This window comes from Oxyura jamaicensis, chromosome Z, assembly GCF_011077185.1.
Source record: "Oxyura jamaicensis isolate SHBP4307 breed ruddy duck chromosome Z, BPBGC_Ojam_1.0, whole genome shotgun sequence".
NCBI lineage: Eukaryota > Metazoa > Chordata > Aves > Anseriformes > Anatidae > Oxyura > Oxyura jamaicensis.
In genome coordinates, this window is record NC_048926.1 from 61,693,105 (window position 1) to 61,715,229 (window position 22,125).

The 22,125-nt window shown below is 38.4% G+C and overlaps 1 protein-coding gene across 2 annotated transcripts in view; it reads right to left on the minus strand.

The window, feature by feature from the left end:
* The window catches only part of MCC (MCC regulator of WNT signaling pathway), a 171,516-nt gene extending 149,608 nt beyond the window's left edge, over positions 1-21,908 (minus strand). Inside the window, exons 1-2 of one of the 2 annotated variants that reach the window (XM_035310944.1) lie at positions 21,661-21,908; positions 13,978-14,189 (exon numbers count right to left, since the gene is read on the minus strand). In XM_035310944.1, coding sequence (XP_035166835.1) covers positions 13,978-14,189; positions 21,661-21,895 — 447 coding nt within the window. In that variant the 5' untranslated portion in view covers positions 21,896-21,908. Of the gene's footprint in view, positions 1-1,187; positions 1,840-13,977; positions 14,190-21,660 lie in introns of those variants that run through there. The other variant, XM_035310945.1, reaches the window with a different exon arrangement.
* Positions 21,909-22,125: the final 217 nt, after the last annotated feature.

Sequence of the window (22,125 nt, forward strand, 5' to 3'; positions counted from 1 at the left end):
TCAAAACAATCATTTGAAAAAGTAACATAGAGTTAATTTAATTGAACTATTTTGTAGTTAAATGAGGAATATATACAGAAATTATTTTAGTAGAACTCCCCAGTCACAAGCCTACCACTCATCTTGCATAGCAAGGTACTGCTCTGGCTTAGGTGTCTCATATTTACTTTGTTTTCCCCTGCGCTGCTGTCCCCCTCAGGAGCCTACTGATTCTGATTAACTTTCCGTGCTATACCTCAGTGTCTCCTGTCTCTGTACGATTAACTCCACAAATCGTGAACTCCCTCATTCTGCTAAGCATGTCCTATTATTTCTAATAAAACATAAAATAAATTACATCTTACAATGTAAGGTGTATCAAAGAAATAGGCAAAGAAGAAAGAGGAGCATTTCAGTTAAACTGGGACTGCAGATTCAATTTTCTACAAAATGACCTCAATAAAATACTTGGGATTTCATAACATAACTCAAATTAGCAGTTCTCAGGACAAGTAAACCCATAAAGATGATGCATCCAAAACATTTCAGTGACTGCCATAAATACACCACTTCTGAAATATTTATTAAATATTTGCATAACATCTGATAGGCTTTAATTTCTAATTTATTTAAAACATACACAAACATGTTGTACAAAAAACAGACATACCCACAACTGTAAGAAATAACAGCATACTAGGTTTTGCAAGGGAAAAGCAGAAAGTTTCCCATAGCTTGATATCTTCTAGGCAAGGAAAATCACATTCACCTAACCGAAAGGAACAACATCACCTTGGATAAATACAATCAAACACAACTTTGCCAATGTTGTTGTCATACCAATAAATATTTGTCACTTTTCTCTCATGCCACCTCCCTCCTAAATTAGTCACCATCTGGTTAATCTCAGCTGAGATCTCCATATTTCACCTACTGCAAAGATGAACCTTGGGTATAAACACAGCTCTTGGGAGGTAAGGGAATCTCTGCTGCAGGGTAACAGGAAAAAGCGTCTCTGCACGATTACAATCATTTGCTTTTCACCAGTCTAAAGCAGCAAGAAAGTTCAGGTCATTTCCTCACTGGCACAGTAAGTTATAGCAAGATACACATTCTATTAATTTTTAATTGCATTGCTTGCAGAGTGAAAACCCAAATGGGGAGCGTTTCTTTTTTAAAGCATAAAGAAGGGCACGGAAACTGCTTACCTCACTCAGCTCTGCAGGAGAGTCATTTCCATATTTCAAAGCAACTCCAGAATTCATGATGAGACTTCTCAGGGCTTGATGATTTCTGCAGATTTAATGCTTCGAAGCTTTGTTTAACTGATTCAATACTTTGTTCTGCAATTTTTCCCCGTCTTGCATATTTTGCTCTAGACAGCCATTTTTACTCCACATTCATAGTTAAAATTAATGATGTAGGATAATCTAAAAGAGCCAAACTGATTTTCACTTCACAGATAATCCATTGCTGTTAGCAATTTGTTAATACTGTGGAGTGCTCAGAAAACGCAGGGAAGGAACTGCTTGCCCAGATCCCAGGGCTGTCTCAGTCCATCTGCAAGTCGTGCTTCACCTCCGCTGTCCGTGTTCTGCTGCTCTTTTCCACAACTCTGTTTAAGGGCATCTCACAAAGCCGCTTAATGTACTCAGAATGATTTGGTAAGCTTCATGCAAGTTCACAGAGAAAATAAAAGGAGAGAGCTGCTACGGTCTTCAGTGTTCAGGGAGAGAGAAAGGAAAAGAAAAGAAAGCTCCCCTCCCCAAGACAAACGAATCCTGCACTTCACGCTGAAGTTTCCCCTTCCAGTGAGCCTGGAGTTTAAGTGGTTTATGATCAAACACAGCTGTCTTGCTGCTGGCTAAAGGGTGCATGGAAGGGGCGGTACTAAAAGGAGAGTGCAAGTGGGAGGGAGAGAGCTATAGAGAGTTCATTTTGGAATTGCAGGCATCTTTCCAGCTTTCTGTATACTAATTACTGTACCCAAAACTATAAAGCTAAGCAAGTAACAGGAAACGCCACCTGGATAACAATCAAGTTGGAATCCTATTTCCCCATTCCCATGTGCAATTAAGTAAGGAAAGCCAGGGGATTCTGGGGATGGGGGTTGTAATGATCTCAAAAGGTCACAGTAAAACCAAAAGCACCATTAGAAAGCTGCAGGTTTTACAGAACACACTGACATTTTAGAAAGACTTTGGGGAGCTACTATGGGAAGAAGGTTGGAAAAAATACTTGCTTTCAACATGCAACAAATATTCTAGAAAAATCCTTAAGAAATTGGATTTGAAGACACACCCTACTCATTGCAAGAACAGAAGACCTCATTTCCCCCTCCTTCCATCCCATAAAATCTACTGGCAGTCCTGCACAATTTGTGATGCTGTTCATGATGCATTTCTGAGTTAGAACTGGGGAATGCCACACTCCACAGCTGAAATTTACCTATCATCTTAATGCAATGTATTATAACAGTGTCGCTTCTTGAGAAGAGTTCAAAAACTGATGAGAAACAGGAATAGATTCTCTAAACGCTGTGGCACGAACTTTGCAAAAACGTTTACTTGTAAAACGATGCTCTCCGAAAGTAAGATTTTGACAATCAGCCTGGGACTTTAGTTTTATTTTATCCTCAATTAATCTTAGATGAATATCAGTATGCATACATAAAGATAATTCATCCAAATGACAATACAGAAGGTGCATTAAGAAGTAGAACCAAGATAAACACATGCATATTGATCCATGATACTAAAATGGACTAGCCTTTTCTGTGTCCCTGTCCCTCCCCAGTGCCCAGGGATCAGGAACTGCAACTTTGGCTCAGAGGGCAAGGGGAACGCCTCAGTCTCTTTACATTTTTACTTTTAATCTCTGTGTCTGTTTTCAAGGTCTTTCCTTCTCTTTTCTGTATTTTTCTTATTCTCCAGTTTGCTTTCTAGTAATCTATTTTTATATTTCTCTCTTTTTTTTTTTTAATGTTCACCAAGCGTCGCCGTCATTCTTCATTATTTTACTCCTTGCGAGCATCTTTCCTGCCTCACCCTTGCGTTCAGTTCTAACTGGGCATTCTGTGCTTCTCTGTATTCCTTATTTACGTGCTTTGTTCCTGACATACGTCTCCCTGTGCCTTCCCTCAAGCAGTGACAACGGGCAGCACTGCTCTCTGCTGGCAGGCTGCTGCTGTCTCAGCCTCAGGAGATGCACAGCGCAGCGCCGCACCGGGCAGGCAGCGCACCCACTGGGTGGGCTGCCAGGAAGGGGCAGAGTCCTCCCGACTGCAGTAGGAAACAGTGTATCCAGAGCAGTTCTGTGGACTGATTTCCTGAGCGTTAAAATGTAATTAACAGCGTTTTAAACCCAGAAACAGAAGTACTTTATAGCGTCCTGCCCCATTTCTCATACAAGAGTAAAACACACTTGAGTTCAAAACCTTCTGCAGCTGACACAGAACATTAAATATATATATATATTTTCAAAGTCATGGCTTCCCAAATGGGAGAGTGACAAACTTTTTTGTACTTTGTATCAGTATTCCTAACAACTTCTATATTTTCTCTCAAATGCTTAGAATTTCTTCTGATCTTATCTTTGCCCTATTTTTGCACCTGTATCAAAGGTTCACCAACAAAGGGTTGGCCCCAGGATTATCTAAAAGTAAAATTCTACAGTTTTCCTTCACTAAAGGAAGATCATATTCATCAGGGCTCCAATATACTGCATTTCCCATATTACCTCCCTATATGCAAAATATTTCCTTGCTGACGAAAAACAGGCACTTAGAGATTAAAAGTTCCCATTTACTTCCTCCACCCACCATTGCTGTCCTTTCCTGGCAGAGCAGTGATCCAACAGAGCAGGGCTCATGGCACTACAGAGGCATCCCAACTGTAAGGGTGAGGATCTGAGCTAGCACCACATCGTACTGCACCTGTACGCTGCACAGGACTTTTTTCTGCCTCTTTCCAAATCCATGCAGTAACATGACAGAAAGAGATGGAGATGTTGGCTGAGAAGTGACAGCAGAATTTACAGTTTCACATGTGCACCGGAACACAGGAGATACATGCAGATGCTTTCAGAACAATATTCATTTTTAAATTAAAAATTAATTTTAACTTGTGCAAACTAATGAAACAGTTAAACCAACCTCATGAAAAAATGATTCTGCTCTAATTCCAGAGGACTCCCACTGCAGTCAGTGCATGCTTGCACTGAGTGGTACAGGATTACACACTGCTGAGTTAAAAAGCATCAATCATTATCTTTAACTAACCCATATGTACCACCACCACTGCCTGTTTCAATGTCTTTTGAAGTCTCCTAAAAAACTGTTCAGGGCTACCTTTATTGTGGAGGGTTAGCTAAGATCAAATGCAATAATTCTTCTAAACTAATTATACCACAACTTTTAAATACTCAACACCATCTAGAATATCTTCTAAACACTGAAGACTTAGAACTTGTTCCCCTGAAATTTCACATTATCTAGCATTTGTCAGTCCATTTTCTGACTCAATGAAATCTTTACATCACAAAATTAATTTCCCAGATAGGTCTGACTTTTCTTCAGACAGTTTCATTGTTTTCAAATAAATGCAGGTGATCTAATGTAATAGCAGGGCACTAAGAACAATATTGAAACAAATGTATTTTTCCCATTAACTTGTGCCACAGGCAGGGTTCAAAGAAAACAAAGGAAAATCTCAAGAATGCAAATTTGATGTTACCAGAAAGAGAACTGAGCACCTGGTGATCCAGCATGAGAGAGGTGCCTAGGGATTCAGTCCCTCTGCATTCAACCGTTCATTCTCTCTCCCCCGACTCTGTTCCTCACCTAGGATAACAATGCCCCCTTGCTGCCCATAATCTGCCTTCGTTTTAGCATCTACACTTGCTAGGTTGTGCTTGTGCATGCATGGACACATGTGCAGGGAGCACAGGAAGAAGAATCTCCTATTCGATGCATGTTTCTTAGCCCAAGAGCACATGATGTACCTACCGGGTGTTTCAGTGTGTGCTACCATGACACAAACAAGGAGATGACAACAAGCTGGACAAACTCAACTGTCACTGAGGATGACAGAAAGAAGCCTCCACCAGAAGTGTTCTGTCAAGAAATAGATACTGGTCTGGGCTTCCACTCAGTCTCAGCGCATTCGGATCAATTACTGCTTTCTGTACCTCTAAAGCATTCGTGATGCACGCTGCTTGTAGGTAAGTGCATTTGCACTGACAGATTCTTCCCAAGATAATTTCAGAATTATCCAGTTACAGCCATTAGTGTGGCAAGCTTGCTGGTTGTTGATCTAGCCGTCCTACGGTCACTCTGTTCCATTTGTTACTGTGTTAAACCTTTGTTAAAACAATCATTTAAAAGTACCAGAGATTTACTCAGGAGCCTACTGTTGTATCTGAATAATCATTTAATAAGATTTACACGATCTGCAATAGGATTATATGGGGCAAGATTAGTCTTGCCCTTCTCACCTTTACTTTTGAAAATTCCACAGAATATGGAAAATCTTAGCACTGCAGTTATTTTACAAGGTCTCTCCCACACAATCTCTCTGTTTCTTATCAGTTATTGGAGCAGGTGTGACAATTGCCACACATGAATTTTCCATCCCTGTCAGCTGCAGACAGAAAGCGACAGCATAAAAGCAGCTATCTATTAAATATGCATGTATCACATTTTTCAGCACAGCGTACCATTCTCTGATAAACAATTTAATTCTGCAGACAACATGCATAATTAGAAGGTTTGATTCCATATGTCCCAGGATTGTGATCAGCTTGGTTTGTTTCGTTTAATTAGCTCTGCAATCAAAATGACACTAACTGAAATTCGCTACTCATTTAGTTCATTTGTTTCAACATCTTCTCTACAATTAGAGTACTCCATATAATCCTTACACAAAAAATTACACCTTCATATATTGTAGATCTACTACACACAACTTGAGTACATGTTCTTGTTCTCACTCTGACTCAAAACACACAGGAGTAATACCAAGGTCTGAATTTCAATGGACAACGTGGAAATTCAGAATGATATTTGGATAATGTTTCCAGACAACCCTTTATTCCCATTACTGTTAGTGAAGTGTATGTATCTAAAAATTCCAATTCATCTGAAACAATTGCAAGTAACCTTACACCCAAGAATGAAGCACTCTCTCTGAAAAACACAAGCAAACTTATCTTCTTTCCTTCAATCACACCATCTCGATTAGTCTAAAACATCTAGAATAATGTAATTTCCAAATAGCACTTCAATCAGCTGCTCTCACCCCTTCACCCTTCTCCAAATACTTAATCCACTTAAAAAGCCATGTCCTTGACCTGGCAAGTCTCCGTGGGAGTTTACATTTGATCCCTTTTTCTATTCTCCAGTATTTCACGCCATCCAGACGCTCACCAACTTGTCAACCAGCCACTCTAATTTGCTGTCATTTTATCCAAAGTCATCACATTCATTTTGATTCCATATGACCCCACTGAGCCTTAAACATCAGGTCAGGACAGTAAAAGGACCAGGGAATCAATGTGTGCCTGTTATTCATGTTTGAGACTTGTCTGAGAGGACAACAGGGAAAGATGGTAGCAATTTCTACACTACTTTTATCTTGCAGCCACCTAATTATCATCGCTATTCATCTGCTCCTTGCTTAAAATAAGGCCATTCTGTAAAGTACAATTCACATCATCTTATTTCTGATGAGTTTCCTTTCATCATCCAGCATTCCCTCAGTTCAGTCATGCATTCCTCCTGTCCGTGTGCCAGGACAAGAGGCAATGAGCACTGACTGAAGCACAAGAGGCTCCATCTCTATAGCACAAAGCACTTCTTTACTTGTGCCTGAGCACAGCTGGCACAGTCTGCCCAGAGAGCTTGTGGAGTCTCCCTCCTGGGACATCTTCTGAGGACATGGTTCTGGGCAGCCTGCTCTGGGTGTCCCTCCCTGAGGATGGGGTTGGACGCAGTGACCTCCAGATTCCCCTGCCAACCTCTACCATTCTGTCATTCTGTGACAAGTACAGGGTAATTACACTCAATTCATTTCTAGTGTCTATAAGCTTGGTAGCCATTCTCATTTAAATTCCCTTGAAATAGCCTGTTAGTTCTGCATACTTGCTGTTCTAAGACCATTCTTAGTAATATGCATATGGCTTAATCCTACCTTTAAGATATCTCCTCTTCAACAAAACTTGTAGTCCCTCATGTATATAAGCTGTCAACTATACCTCTTTCAAAAAATCTCAGTTACATAATAAAGGCTTACCAGGACTCCACTTCTAAGCCTCTCCTATTTTTTCCTATATCTGATAGTGAGAATTCCTCATTTACATTCTCTTCTTATTCCTAAATTCTCTGAGATTTGTATCTTTTCCTTCAAACACTCTTGCTTCCAGTTCCAGTCCCCACTCCCCAGCCATGTTCTCATCTCTAAACATTCAGTACTCCAACTTATCAGCTGGCCACTTCTTTTACTCATGAACTCTTCCAAGACATCCATGTGTGGTCAGTCAGCAATTATCTTTTCTCATAGTAAGAATTGACTGACTTCTACTACCACTGGCATATCAAACAAACAACTTCCTGGACTGGATCTGTGATCATGTAAGTGCTCAAACTGACACAAAGAAGACAGAGATCCCTGGTTTACATCAGAGCTGTACTTTGAGTCTTTGCTCCCCACCTAGCCAAACATCTCATTTCTGCATGTATGGTTAGTATTTCTTAACGGATTGACTGCTGGAGATTTTATGACTACATATATACATATATGTAGTATATACATATACATATATATACGTATATACATATATGTATGTATGTGCAATGTGTGATGTTTATATATAATATAAACAAGTATACATATATACACCCATGCAGTTATATATATGCGTGTGCGTATATACACACTTCTATATAAATGTACGTATATAGAGATGCCTAAGTACTACAAAGTTTGGGTTCATCAAGACTGAAATTTTTCATTTGAAACATTCTCAATCAAATGAATTCCAAACATGCAAGGCAAGCATCTGACAGATGCCAACTTGAAGGCCTACAGGACATTTTTTGTGCTCATGAGCACTCCAATAACAAGCACCAACTTCTCTGAACTCTTACAAAGTCTTGGGAGCTTTCAGTTTGGCAGAAATTGTAGCAAAAATTACTTCAACAATCACTGGAGTTGAAATGATACATATAATTTGCTGGTGAATTAAAACCTCTAGTTTTCAACCAGATCCGTTTTACCACCAACAAATTTAAGACAGTTGCAGCTGAATTCCTATAGCTCTCATCTGAAGTTTATTTTACTCACTGTCTTCCTTGGATACACAGTTTAGTGACTGATCATGAAGATCAAGAATTTAATCTACAGATAATTTCTCAACCCCCTACTATTCAGGATCTAGTAAATATGAATCCTGTTTGTTTTTCCTAAAAGGTCTATTTTTTCCTCTCTCCAGACAGCTAAAAATAAAATCCAAGCTCTCTACTCTAACTGCCTGTTTAGTCTATAAAATGCAGTTTTCTATTCTTCTAACTACTTTGCCTTTTAACTTATGAATTTCTCCAGTGACTTTTTTTCCTATACATGTTTCTATATTTATGTTTCTCAACATAATCTTCATGACTGCCTTACTGCTGCCTCATGGCTGCTTCACCCTTTGTACCTGAGAGTTTCATTTTACACTGGGAGGGACAGGGAGCAATCTTGCTTTAGCATTTATGTTATCCTTGACTTTTTGTTATAGCCTGTTTGGTTCTACGACCCAAGACCCATTTACACTTTTCTGAAGCCAGTTACACTTCTTCATGTTCATGAAAATACCATTTATGAACATGGTTACAAAGCTAAAATCTTTACTTTCATGCCTCACCTGGATAGTCCCTTACTTCATTAAGTTCAGAAATATCTTGCTAAATATTTCTATTGTTTACTCACTCAGACAAGGGTTTTTCAGCCAATGAAACCACAGCACATACACAACTCCACCTTAGAAAAGTCTCGTTTGTACTGTCATTACGATTTAGAAATCCAGCACAAGACATTTAATCATTATAAAGAAACACCTGGTATCCTTGTGGGGGGCTATCAGAAACAATAACCTTTTTCATTATTTTCTATAATACATACCAGACAATCAACATTCAGGCAAAAAAATTAGATCCAACCAATAATAGGCACTTACCATCTCTTTAAAAATGCATAAGGTAGAAGGATTCAACATCTTTTTCTCCAGTCAATTCACTAAAATTATAGCTTCAAGTAGGTAAAGTAATAGGAAATTCTGTGTAGGAGATTAGAGACGGCTATTTAGCTGAAGGGTACAAACCTCGCTTGGGCACATCAGCGGGGTTCTCATTTCATTATCAACTCTTCATATAACAGACACCACCCTCCCTGAAATTCAAATAGTTTATTTTGATTACTTTCTCCCATAATGAAAAGAGGAGTTTACCAGCGTAGTACAAAACAGGTATTATCATAATCTGTCTCCCAGCTGAGAAGTGACAATACGGTTTTGTAGCCCAAAATGAAGCAATCATACTGAAAACTATCTTCACAAAATGTAGAAAGAGTAAGTGCTAGAGAATTTACGTGAAGAAGTACTCACTTCCCATTTTCTCTGCACTGGCACTGAAATAGTTCCCCAGAACAGCTATGGTGACAACTCTGCATTCATTACAAAAACACAAAACATGAAGAGAAGGAAGGAATTTGAATGGTGTCAATAGCTTGCGCTGCCTCAGGTCAAGATTCCAAATCTGTCCACTGACAGAGAAATGATTCCAGAGAGCAGAAACATCTTGATGAATTTAATCATGACACTGATAGACTTCTGTGGATACCCTGACTTGTCTTGCACGGTTGACATTATAATGGTTGATTACTCTTTTTGATCTGAACTAGCATTGAACTGGAAAAGCACTTAGAGTCCATTTTCAATTGTGCAAACTTCCAAACTGTGGAAAGATTTTCACTTCATTTTCAAAATACCTATATATCATGTAACCAAAACATAAGGGTCTAGCATATGAATAAAAGGGGAGAAGGAAAAGTCTTCTCAAGTTTTTAATACATGAGGGTTCATAGAAGCTCAGCCAACTACAACTGCAACCAGTCAACAGAGAACAAGTAGAAAGTCTGATAAAACTGAAGTTCCCGCGACTAGAGCTACATGGTAATCTTTCTGGTGCACTGCAATGCAGGACATAAAGTCATTCAGATGCCAACCCCTAGGTCTCAGGCTCAGCTTACCACTGCCAAGCAGGTAATAATAATGCTGCATTCTGTATAGCTATGTGCAGTGGTGCTAGCCCCGTATACAAGGTGAATTGCTCTTCATTGCAGACAACCGGGAAAAAAAAATGGGAAAAATGAAAAGACCCGAGCATGTGCATCATACCCAGAGCCCTATGAACAACAGTGAACAAAATGAGATGCATAAAGAGTTTCTATGTAGTAGAGAAGTTGGGGAAGTGCAGGGTACAAAGTCCTTAAAACTAAGCTAAATATGAAGTTTTGAAACTCAGTCCCTAGGCCTTCAAATCATCTACTTAGACAGACTGGTTAAAAGCTCCTTTTCCTGTAGCACTTGATTGCCATGTGCCAGTTCCCATTACACAATTAGAACTGCAGAATTGGGTTAAAAACCATCACTCTGTGTGCTTTACCTTCCTTACGTGCTTGTACAGGATAGTGTTCCACTGTCACATAAAATATCCAATTTAAAGCCTATTTCAAAAGCATCTATTAAAAGGCTGCCTGAATAAATGTGCCCCATGCTGAAACCCATCACACTGGGCTGTGATCATCTGCAGATGGAGGCAGTAACAGGATTCAAACAAAACAAAAAAGGAACCTCAGAGTAGAGTCCTTAGGAAGGGACTATAACATTATCATCTAATACAGAGAAAAAATGCTGCTAATATGCAACAAAGAGACATTTTAAAGAAAATTTATAATCTGCCTTTTGCTCAGCTATGTCTATTATGATCCAATAACTACATAGCATAGATGATTCCAGGAAGATCTAATCCATAATCTCCATTTTTAACTTTAAAGAGAAAAATGAGTAACTGAGCATTAGTAGAGGGACAGAGAAACCAGGATTGTATGAACACATTGCATTATCCTATTACAGACGATGCCTGTGTCAACAAACTAACTCCATTACAATGCTGGCTTGAAATCAAAGACAAACAGCTTCCAACATAATGTTAAAACATAAAAAATGTCCATCAAACAAAACTGTTTTAGGGACTGTCTTTGGACAAGCCAAGCCTCCTGAATCCTGAATTCCCATAATCAGTTTTCACTTCAATGCTATTCTCAGATCTTATTTTAAGCCTGGTTCAATGGAAATACGTCCAGCTTGGAAGCAAAGACACAAAAGGCACGATTATCTTAGGCACAAATATTTTATGAAATGCAGGCTCCATTGTCCACACCACTGAATTCTTCTTAAACTTCAACCCTTCCTGCCTAGGAGGGTTTCAGCTGAATTAATCATTAGCCTACATTTTTATGCTAACAGCTTTTATTGGCATAAAAAGAAATTGTAGTAACAGTTGCATGTAGGACTGAAAACAAGTAGGGATAAGAGGAGGAGGGGAAGAGACCCAGCTCCCGTGATTTATTGTGATAGGCACTAGATGCTGAATATGGAACAGATTCTCTAACAAAATAACCTGGGAAAAATCAATCTGTGCATTCTGGTTTAACCTACAGTGTGGACATAGCACTGAATAAATTCCCTGAAACACATAGAATGTGTTTTCTTATCAACACTAGTCTCATGCAAATGGACGAGAAAGGCATTATTCTCTCCTGTTCAAAAAAAATGTTCCATGAGAGCATGGGATACCTGATGCTCTGGGGTCCAATTTCCCTGCATGTAAGAGAAGGGATGGGGAAGCTGAAGGAGAGAAGCTTCCCAAACTGAGGAACAAGCAGGCTGAATTTAAAAATAGAAAATTTGGAGAGAAGGGAAAGAACAAAAAGGGGCACCAGGAAAGGACATCTTACTGAGCTGTCAAACTGTAAAAACTTTAGAAAAGAAATGAGATGCCTAACAGTATGGTCTCATTAACTGTGACATGAAACAAAAGTAACCTACAAACCAGCTGTGGAATTACCTTTCAAAGTGCAGTTCTGTCTTCAACTTCCTTGACGCTTTTATTTAAAAGAACATTTACCCAAAGAAATACCTGTGCAACTGCAATAAAATTCATGCTTCATTTACTGCTGATTGCTACAAATTAGACAACAGAAAAAACGGTTCATACTTAGGATAGCTGTCAAGAGTATACCTTGATTGCATAAAAGTCTCTCCACAGCAGTCACAAATCTCTGTGATGTCCTGTTTTCCCTCTCCCCTGCAAAAACGTTTTTGCTTTCTTTGGCAACCAGACAACCTTTCCTGTACTTCAAGAGTCAATCTGAAAACCTACGTTCACCAGCTTAGTTAAAATGTGCCAATAATGTAGCTTAACAAAATTACAGTACATGTACAAAGGTTTACAGCTTTAGGAGGGCAAGGGAGAGTGCTATGGGCTTTTCAGTAGTGTCATTTTTACTCCCTCAACACTCTACATTGAGTTCTGCCAAATAAAAACTTATTTATAAGACTAACAAGCACACTCCTGTTACCTGTGATAATCTGATCATATTGGTCTTTAGAAGAAAAGACTTTTAGTTACACAGAAACATTTTCTGCTAGTCACATAGCAAAGGATTTTTGCCTGATTATGGCACAGATCTTCTTGGTGGCAAAGGAAAAGCCACCTATCCCTGAAAAAAAAAAGTGACTTCTGAAGTATTAGCACTCAATAAAAACTAGAAGGAATAGCTTTCCCAAAGCAATGGTTCTGTCTGTCATAACTTGCAGCTCAACACTCTTAAGAAGGAAAAATTAGCAATGCAAACATCTACTGAGTCTGACAAAGAGGAACTGTGGTAATATCTGTTTTTAGAGAACATGATACTTCCCTAAAACAAACACATCAGGTTCTCATCAGCTAGTGATCATGGTGAGAAGCTTATGTCAGTACAACTACTACGTGGCTTTGCTATGAATCTTTACAGTATGCCTTTGTTCTTCACAAACTTCTGAGTTGTCTGTCCAGCAGAGATGTTACCTACACTTGGCACAGATGATCCACCATCAGAACTAGATTTGTTTTAGCCACCTTAATTGCACCGTACAGAAAGCATCCTGTCACACGGAGACACATGATCAAAACAATCCAGTCCCAAGCTCAATGAAGTCTCTAATACCTCCAAATGAGGTACACATACATACAAACCAAACAGGATTAGCTGAGGAAGAGCACACTCCAGAGCATACTCCAGAGAAGTTACAAGAAGATGCATTAAGAATCTTGTTGCATTAGCTTTCTGCTGGAGATGCTCCAAAAGCAGCTACCCTTAAGATGAGAAATGAGTGCAAATTTGGCAATCTGTACCAGTGCTCTGGACACATTCATCTTGCACTGACAGCTCTGCTCAAGATAAAGCAGGATTATGCCAGCTTAGTCAGTGGCCAGAACAATGAGATGCTGAAGGAAGCTATGAAGGTAACTCTGTAAATTTGCCCTTCTCTCTAAGTTAATAACAAATAACATTGGAAGAACTTTTTCTGCACAATACTTCAAAACAATCTGATGCCCTGAAAAAAAAAAATATTTGGTAGGAAGTTTGCACACATACCTTGTCTTTTGTTAAATTAAGAACTTGAACTTGGTTCCTCAGCAACTCCTATCCTTTCTGGTAGAATTCTATTATACAAGCTTTAGAAATATTATGCACCTTTCAACTGCTAAAATCACATTAGTTTCCTTGCCATTGAAAGGCAACAGCAGCCTGGCATTGTTTCCACGGCAGCTCAAAGGATGGATTAATATACTTCTTCATTGAAAAACAAGAAAAAAAAAATCTACCAAACTTAAAAGCAGAGACAAAATGCACTTACAGTGTTGGCAAGTTCCAAGTAACTTCCTCCAAAAGAGCTGCTAAAATTTGAGGCCTGAGAGAGAAGCCTCTGCAGAGCAGCCTGTTGAGTCCCACTGCTTCCACCATTCTCCAACACCTTCTGTAGTGTAAAGTGACTCTGGAGGTCTGGACTCTGAAGGTCTCTTGCTCCTGAATCATACTCCCAGCTTTCCCTGGCTCCTGATAAGGCACCTAAAATGCAGAAATGGAAAACCACTCTAGTATGGGCTATCTATAAAGAACACAGAAACAAGCCAGCTTGCCTTTCCAAAAAGATAAAAAGCGAACAGTTCCACCACTGTTATACCCCATCTTGCACAAGCTGACAATACCAGAAAAAAAAGAACAAAAAAGAACATTTACCAAATCACAAGACCCAGAATAAAAAAAAATGAAAAGCATTTGCATACATTTTTTACTATAGGATATAAAATAAGTAGTTTAATTAACAGTAGTTAAGAGCCATGGAATGAAAAAGTGTCAATAACTATGTCATATTAAAAAACAGCATTAATCAAAGAACAGAAGAGGAAAACCGTAATTCTTAACTTTTTGTTCAGTGAGTAACAACACAACATATGAATTCTCTAGGTGTACAGTTTATGACATTTTTATGTTAGCAACACTTTCTCGTTATCTCAGAATTGCCTGTTACAGTTCACGTTTCAAAGAAACATCAGTCACAAGGTGTTTCATTAAAAAATCAATGCAACACTACAATCATGTAGCTAGAGACAATGAATGCTTCAGGGAAAAATTTTGTATCAGGAAGATGAAGGGTTGCTGTTTCTCCTTGTATAATCCTTCCAATTTCTTACAGTCAGAGACAGGTTTAAACCCTAAACCAAATTTTAAACAGTTTTCTTATTTTATCAGTAACCATTTAATCCCAGGGGATTTCTGCTTTATATACAATAGTCTAAATCCTTTTAAAACCTTTTTATATTTTAGGCTTAAAAATTTTGCATGGCAAAACATTCCATAGATTATTTAACAACCCTGGGCAGCACTATAATTTTTCATATGAAGACTGAAAACAATTAAGTGACTTGTCCAAGCACCCATTCTAAGTTAAAAGTCAAAACAGAATCCAGATTTGCAAACTATAGCAAAGCTCTATATCCACCTTGCCATCAGCAAAATGTAAGTAATTGTCTGCAATGCCACCATGGTGGTTCAAAAGTTTTTCCTTTATAGCTATTTCTCTCTCTGAACACTCTAAGCATTCCAAGTGAGTGTTCACTGATCAGTGGTTATCACTTATTAAGTAAAATGCCAGGGAGAAAGAACAAACGATATAATGAACTATTAGTAGAGTGCCTTCCCACTCCCTCCCCCAGGAAAGTTAAATCTGCAAACATGCAAATGGAAAACCATCCAGAAGGGAACCAAGTTAGTAATCTGTATCATTAGATCAACATCCTAACAACCCTGTAAAGCAGATATACCTCATAAACCCCCTTAAGAAACACAGAGATGGTTTCTCTAGCTTATTGTAAAGACAATATATTAGTTTTTAAGCATTTAAGTAAAAATAAGAGGAACATAATTATATTTTATACTATTATAACAAACATGATTCATATTACACGTACAGGTAACTATTAAAGATTAATTCAATTACTTTTACACCAAAAGGCTGCATCAACCGGGAATAATCGAGCTGCATGCTGCAAGCTGTCCAGCACAGCTGAACTGAGATACCACTACCAGCTGTTTAACACCCAAAGCATAAATATATCACACCCTGTGTAGGGTACTGACTACTAAGTACAGTGTTGTGCATCTCTGCCCTCTTGTGGCTACAGCATACAGTATAGCAGAAAAATCTGCAACCTGCAGAACTGAAGCAGCGGAGATGTCTCAGGAGACAAGGGGAGACGGGGAACCAGTTCTGCCCTCTCCCAGACTGGAGAAGAATACTGGAGACAATTCTGTCTCCACAGAGACAGCCACAAAATTGAGAGCAGGCTGTATCACACCTGCTTTTACAGAACTAAGTATGGCACATATTCAACAGAGTATGTGCACTGTGAATTTCTATTACTTGAAAGACATTGTCCTGCAAAAAAAAGCTCTCATATTCATTGAATTAACAATATCAGCATTGTTGAAAAATCAAGTGGCCTTCATAGACTTCACTATCTGCTATTGGATTAAAACACTGAGGTGACGCAGAAAACACCTGTCAGTCACAAATTGAACTATTGTTGGTTTCTTTTTGTTTGTTTGTTTTGTAATGTGACTGTGACTGTATTTTTAACCCAAGTTTCTTACAAGTTCAAGTCTGTACTCCTGGCATAAAATTACATTCTAAAAATGAAAGGAGGCATGACTGTCAGAGAGAACAGCAATTCCAATATTCCTAATAATTTATTTCTGATCTCTAAATTTGACCAATACAACAGATTCTGAAACTCCAGCTGCTAACATGCTGTCCTCCTCACTCATTCACCTTTGGTCTCTCAGCTCAGCAGAGAAATTCTGGAGTTGTCAAAACTGTGACTTCAGTTACAGCTGGTAATTCACTCAGGATGTATGTTGTATTTGACATACAACTCTTGCTCTTACAATAGTAATCGTAAAGTGGGAATCCATTGGGTATGATGCCATACCTCCTGCAAAGGTAGTATCACAGAGGGCCATGTTCTGGTGCTGCCATCATTGTATTGTGCTAATCTGAACGTAAATGGCATTTCATCTTCTAACAATCAGCACTGTGCAGAAACCTTGCATACAGCAACAGAGGTGAGTGACTGTAAGTCATGACTATAGGTCTATCCATACAAACATGCTTTGTAGTTTGGTAAAAGATAGCTTTACCAGACTATGCTGACGGACCTGGCATTCTATGATTTCATCTTTGCTCATAGAGTAGAAGAGATAATCCACCAAAATGGTAGGGCACTGCGGGATCCATAGTATCAGGAAATGTGCGATATTGTAAGATTACCCTGCATCGGCTCTCAAATGAGTCTGGCTTGTGAATGGCAAACATGAAGACAGTTGACAATGAAGGACACTACAAGCACAACTGGTCTCCAGGTCACACAGTTACACCTCAACTGTGTGTCTTCAACTGGAGAGATCCATAGTCTGATTGCTATTTTCCATGAGGTAGCAGTGATATTTAGTTAATTAAAGATATTCATTTAAGACACTCAATACATAACATAATTCATATGTGTACTGGACACAGCTCACAGCTTCTGGGAGAAATTCATTCTAGAATCTAGTTTTTTACTTCTTTTATTTCCACCGTAGCCATACTCTGCCCACCAGTCTTGTCCTTCTTCCCCATTCTCTCCAACTTTTTAAGCTATTTGATAATTTCAAAGACATTTGATAGTGGTGCCACAGTCTCAGATATACTCAGTCCTGAAGGCATTGAAAAGAATGAGAAGTACAGTACTCCTGCTGAGAAAAATAATGCAATGTGACGCAATGCTCTCCCTTGATTAAGCTGTGCAAGTGCTGGCTGCAGGACATGACAAATGCTGAAGACCAGCCTAGGTTCAAAGACTCATTTCTGGAAGACAGTATCACAGAGGGAGGGAGCAAGCACAGGAGCATGTATGCAGCTATCTCTAGTTCTGGGTCCCTGAACTGAAATTTAATAGGAAAGGATCATTACATATTTCCTCTATTCCTATTATCATCTCTAAGCATTTGCTTCTCACCGCTCTAAGAGACAGGATATAATTTCAGAATCATCTCTAGACTAAAGCACTTTAGCTATTCTTAAATTTCTACAAATATTTTAACCATAGGAAAGCTTTATCCAAGTTTGTGTCCTATCAAAGATGAGAGCACCCATTCTGTAGATTTGCTGGTGTTTAAAATACACTATACGTTGCAGTGTTAATAAGATTAGTCAGCTGTCAAATATAAATCCCACAGAAAAACAGGTTCATTTATTCTGTTGCTCATAGAATTTAGCACTCTAAGCTTCAGGGAAGAAACGGTTACATATAGTCTGCTGCTCTGCACAAAGACAGCAGTATCAAAGGAGCATTTAAAAGTAACAAACTGGATCATTTATTGGTAATGCAAATTCATATGTAGTTAAGTTTAGCCTAACAGATAGTTATGGCTGTTTCAGTCAAACAGATCTAGGGTGAAATTCTGCTCATAAATCCCAAGAAGAATCTGCAGTGTGCCTTTGAGATCATATTAGCGCTGAAGCTTTTAATTAAACGTAGCATAAATAAATGTAGTCATTGCATCAGTTTCTTGAAGGCAATTTATTTGCAATAAGATCAAACATGGAATTTGTGCAAAGTAAAAGTAATGATTTTTCAGCTCCAACTGGCCAGCCTCTCATGTTTATCCATATGCTTAATTTCAGGCTGAATTTCTATCATTCCTCTGATTTATTCTCACACTTGATCCATAATGTAAATACATTACCATATGAAATTTTCAAGGGACTTATTTTCATTAAAGAGAACAGGAGAGCTGGCTATGAACTGATTACTTATCACAAACTGACAGCTAAAGATTGCTTATAGACTCTGGTATTCATAACTGTTTATCTAGAATATGAAATCAGACCAGTAAGTACAATCAGCTCTCAGTGGGACAGAAATCCTTCACTTGGTCGAATGAATGAATTCACTAATAAACATCATTTCTTATTCATCTGCAAAACAACAGGTATCAGAAACAGGCTATCTTTATCATGAAACAAAAAAACTGCAATTTACTAATTACCTGGAAAGCGCACACAAATCTATACAACATATAATACGAATGCTTCTAATTCTAGCTTTTATAAAAAACATGTAAAACCATTAGCACTGAAGAACCAGCCACACATGTTCAGGTCATTTCCTGCCCTACATCATTTGAAGCATAGTTCTTCTGTACTATAAGGGCTCATTGGCCAAGCAATCCACTTCCATCACTGGATACACTATTCACACAGATTTAATATACCCATCATGGTTCTCAGTCTCCGTAACTGGAACAGTGCCCACAGATCTGATCAGCAACTGACATTCTTCCCGTATATCCTACTGAAGTGATATACTAAAGAGTCAGGTTAGCATACTGTCATTGCAAGTCTCCAGCAACACATTCATAAGTTATTCATATTTAATACATTTTAAAGAACATCAGAAGAACATTAAAGTAACAAAATTCACATTCAGTTTCATCTATAGAAAAATCACTAAACAGTACTTGCAAACTAAAGATCCCATTGACTTTAACAGTGTGAGAACTAGAATACATTATAATAGCATTGATTTGCTGATATCCAAGCAGATAAAAATGTCATTCTAGTAACTTGGAAAGTGTCCCTTTTCGTGCATTTGAATAAAAGATTAAATTGTTAAATCTTACTCTCTCTTTACTGAATTTCAACCATGCAGGTTTAGCTTGCTGAGCATATATATGACTGAGTACTACTAAACCTGAATCCTGTATCTTAATTAAAACTGTCATCCAGTTTACCTTACTGGCATGCCACTTGGAAATACAGGAGTAGAAACATTTCTTGGGCAATTCTATTGCAATAATCATATTCTCACACAGCCATTAGATATTAGAAAAGAGGAAAAAATAGTAGAGATTGAACTGGTACATAACACATGACCACAATTTTGCCACCTGACCACTTCTGGGCAGCAATTAACAAGATTTCTTTGTGGGATGCATTTTGAGACCGTAATGCATTTGTGGGATGCATTTTGAGACTTTCTCCAGTAAAGTTTAGGCCCTCTCTTTTAATTACTACAAACCACAATTATTAAGCCAATTTGTCCAAGAAAAACATTTTAAAGACCAAGTTGCCAGAAATCTCCAGCAGCCAGATAGGGGACAGCAAACACTGAAACTTTAGGGAAGTGTGAGGGCAGAAGAGGTTTTCTGTTTTGCAGGAAAATGCAACAACAGCAGCATTGAAACAACAACCAATATAACAAAGGCAGTGAAGATAACTGAATATATGAGTTACAGAATATACACCATTCTTAATCCAATATAAAAGATATTCAGGGGTCATCTTGGTTTTGAAGTGTTGTCTGACACAGCTCTTGAAGGTGATTCATGGTCTGCAAATGCAGTTGAGCCCATGGATTGTGAAGATTCAGTGTAACCAGTGATGGAGAACGGACATAAAAACTATATAGTTAATCATCTTTTACCTAAAGCATATATGTCAAACAGAGGAAATGTTAACTACAACAAAATAGGACTATAAAAAATAGTAAAAGAGATCAGACAGAAAACAAAGAGCACTGTGAAACAGATTTGCTATGGTGATAAGACAAAAAGAAAAAAGCAATGAGCATCAGATGATGGCATGGTGAGGGAGTACACTCAATCTAAAAAGCAAGAAGACATGAAATTCACTAAGGATCCAAGGCAAGCAAGCAACATTTGAATGTCTGAGACAAGCCAAAAATATATGCAGAGTCACTGTAAGACTGAAAATCAGGAACCCCACTAAACAAACAAAAACCAGAAACTACACACACCATGTTTTATATTCTAAGAGACTGACTACTGAAAAGGAATGACAGGTCAGTAACATGCGGAACCAGAACAGAGACAAGCAAACTGTTCAGGAAGAAGCATGAAATATATCCAAGAGTAAAAATAAAAATAAAAATAAAAATACATTCCTAACTTAATTATGACACATACAAGGGAAGACTATTGGGATGACTAATGGAAGACCTCTTATTATAAAAGCATTTAAAAGAAATCTAGGGTCATATAGTCTAAACAAAAGGTATGGGGATCTATCTCTCACTAAATACAATCATAGATTTCTTCTGAAGCATGGGTGTACCCAAACCATGTGCCAGCAGTCATATTTAGCTAGCATGAAGCTACTGCAGGAAGCTAGAGCGCCGACAGTCTCCTCAGCAGTTTCCACAGTAGCTTGCATTGGTAGGTTTTTGACCACATGCTATTGTCTAAAGACTAGCAGCTGTCTTCTGATCTCTTGCATCTGTTACAGGGTGAAAGGAAGCATTTTGTAGTTGTAAATATTTCTGATTTGATGCCAATTGATCAAAATGCTAAGGAAGACTGGACTCAATGACACAGACAATCTTCTGTTCCTACATCCTGTCTTCCTGCAGATGAGATTGTAAGTTTTTTTGTTTGTTTTTTTTTCCTTGTGTTTTTTTTGGGGGGTAGAATGGGGGCAAAAGGAAAGCAGAATTACTGTACCCTCTCAACTGGCACATCCAGCACTCGGATCCCCAACTAAGTGGATCATTTTGTAAAGCAGCCAAGAAAGATCCACATTCCTAGAGTATCCTATATCTGCAATACAAAGATTATTTCTTTCCTAATTGTTTGTATTTCTACATAACTACCTGCCTGTCTGGGCTTTCTGGACAACAAAAAGCTCACTATATCACAGTTATCAGCTGACCTCCACAGCTCTTGCCTTTTCAAGAAAGCTTGTTGTCTTAGCTAACTAGGATTTTTTGAAGATGATGCTCTGCAACAGATAGTTGTTAACACACCAGATGAAAAGGCTGCATCACTTATAACAGCACTCTAATATATGGCAAAATTATGCCAAAGCATATTCACAAAACCCTTTACGGAAAATCCTGATGCCAGAAAAATTGGTAACAAAAACCCCAGAGTTTATTGTCTGTTAAACCACACCATCAGGACATTTAAAAGTCATACCTACCTAAACTGTTATTGCTGCTAGTCGGCCAGGAAGCTATTCTATCCCTTAACTTTTTCTTTTTACAAGAGTCATCCGATTTCACAGAAAGTTCCACTTCCTCCTTTCTGATTTCTCGCACCAGTTCCATGCGGCACTGACTAAAATCCTGGAAGGAAATTTTTCCATTTTCATCTGCTCCCAGCTGGTGCATGATCTCAGCGACAGACTCTTCCATATTCAGCTGGCGGCACACCATCAGCAAGTCATTCCTAAGGATATTTTTAGAGGGAAAATGGGGGTGGAGGAGGGATGAAAGTGGAAGAAAGATTGGAGAAATGGGAATGGAGAAGAAAAAAAACAACAATTTAGTTTAGAAGAAATACTAACTGTCTAATCTGGAAATGAATTAATGCATAGATTTCAACTCAATAAGCCAACTATATTTTTTTTTGTCAAACCAACAAAGAAACCATAATGTTGACAAGA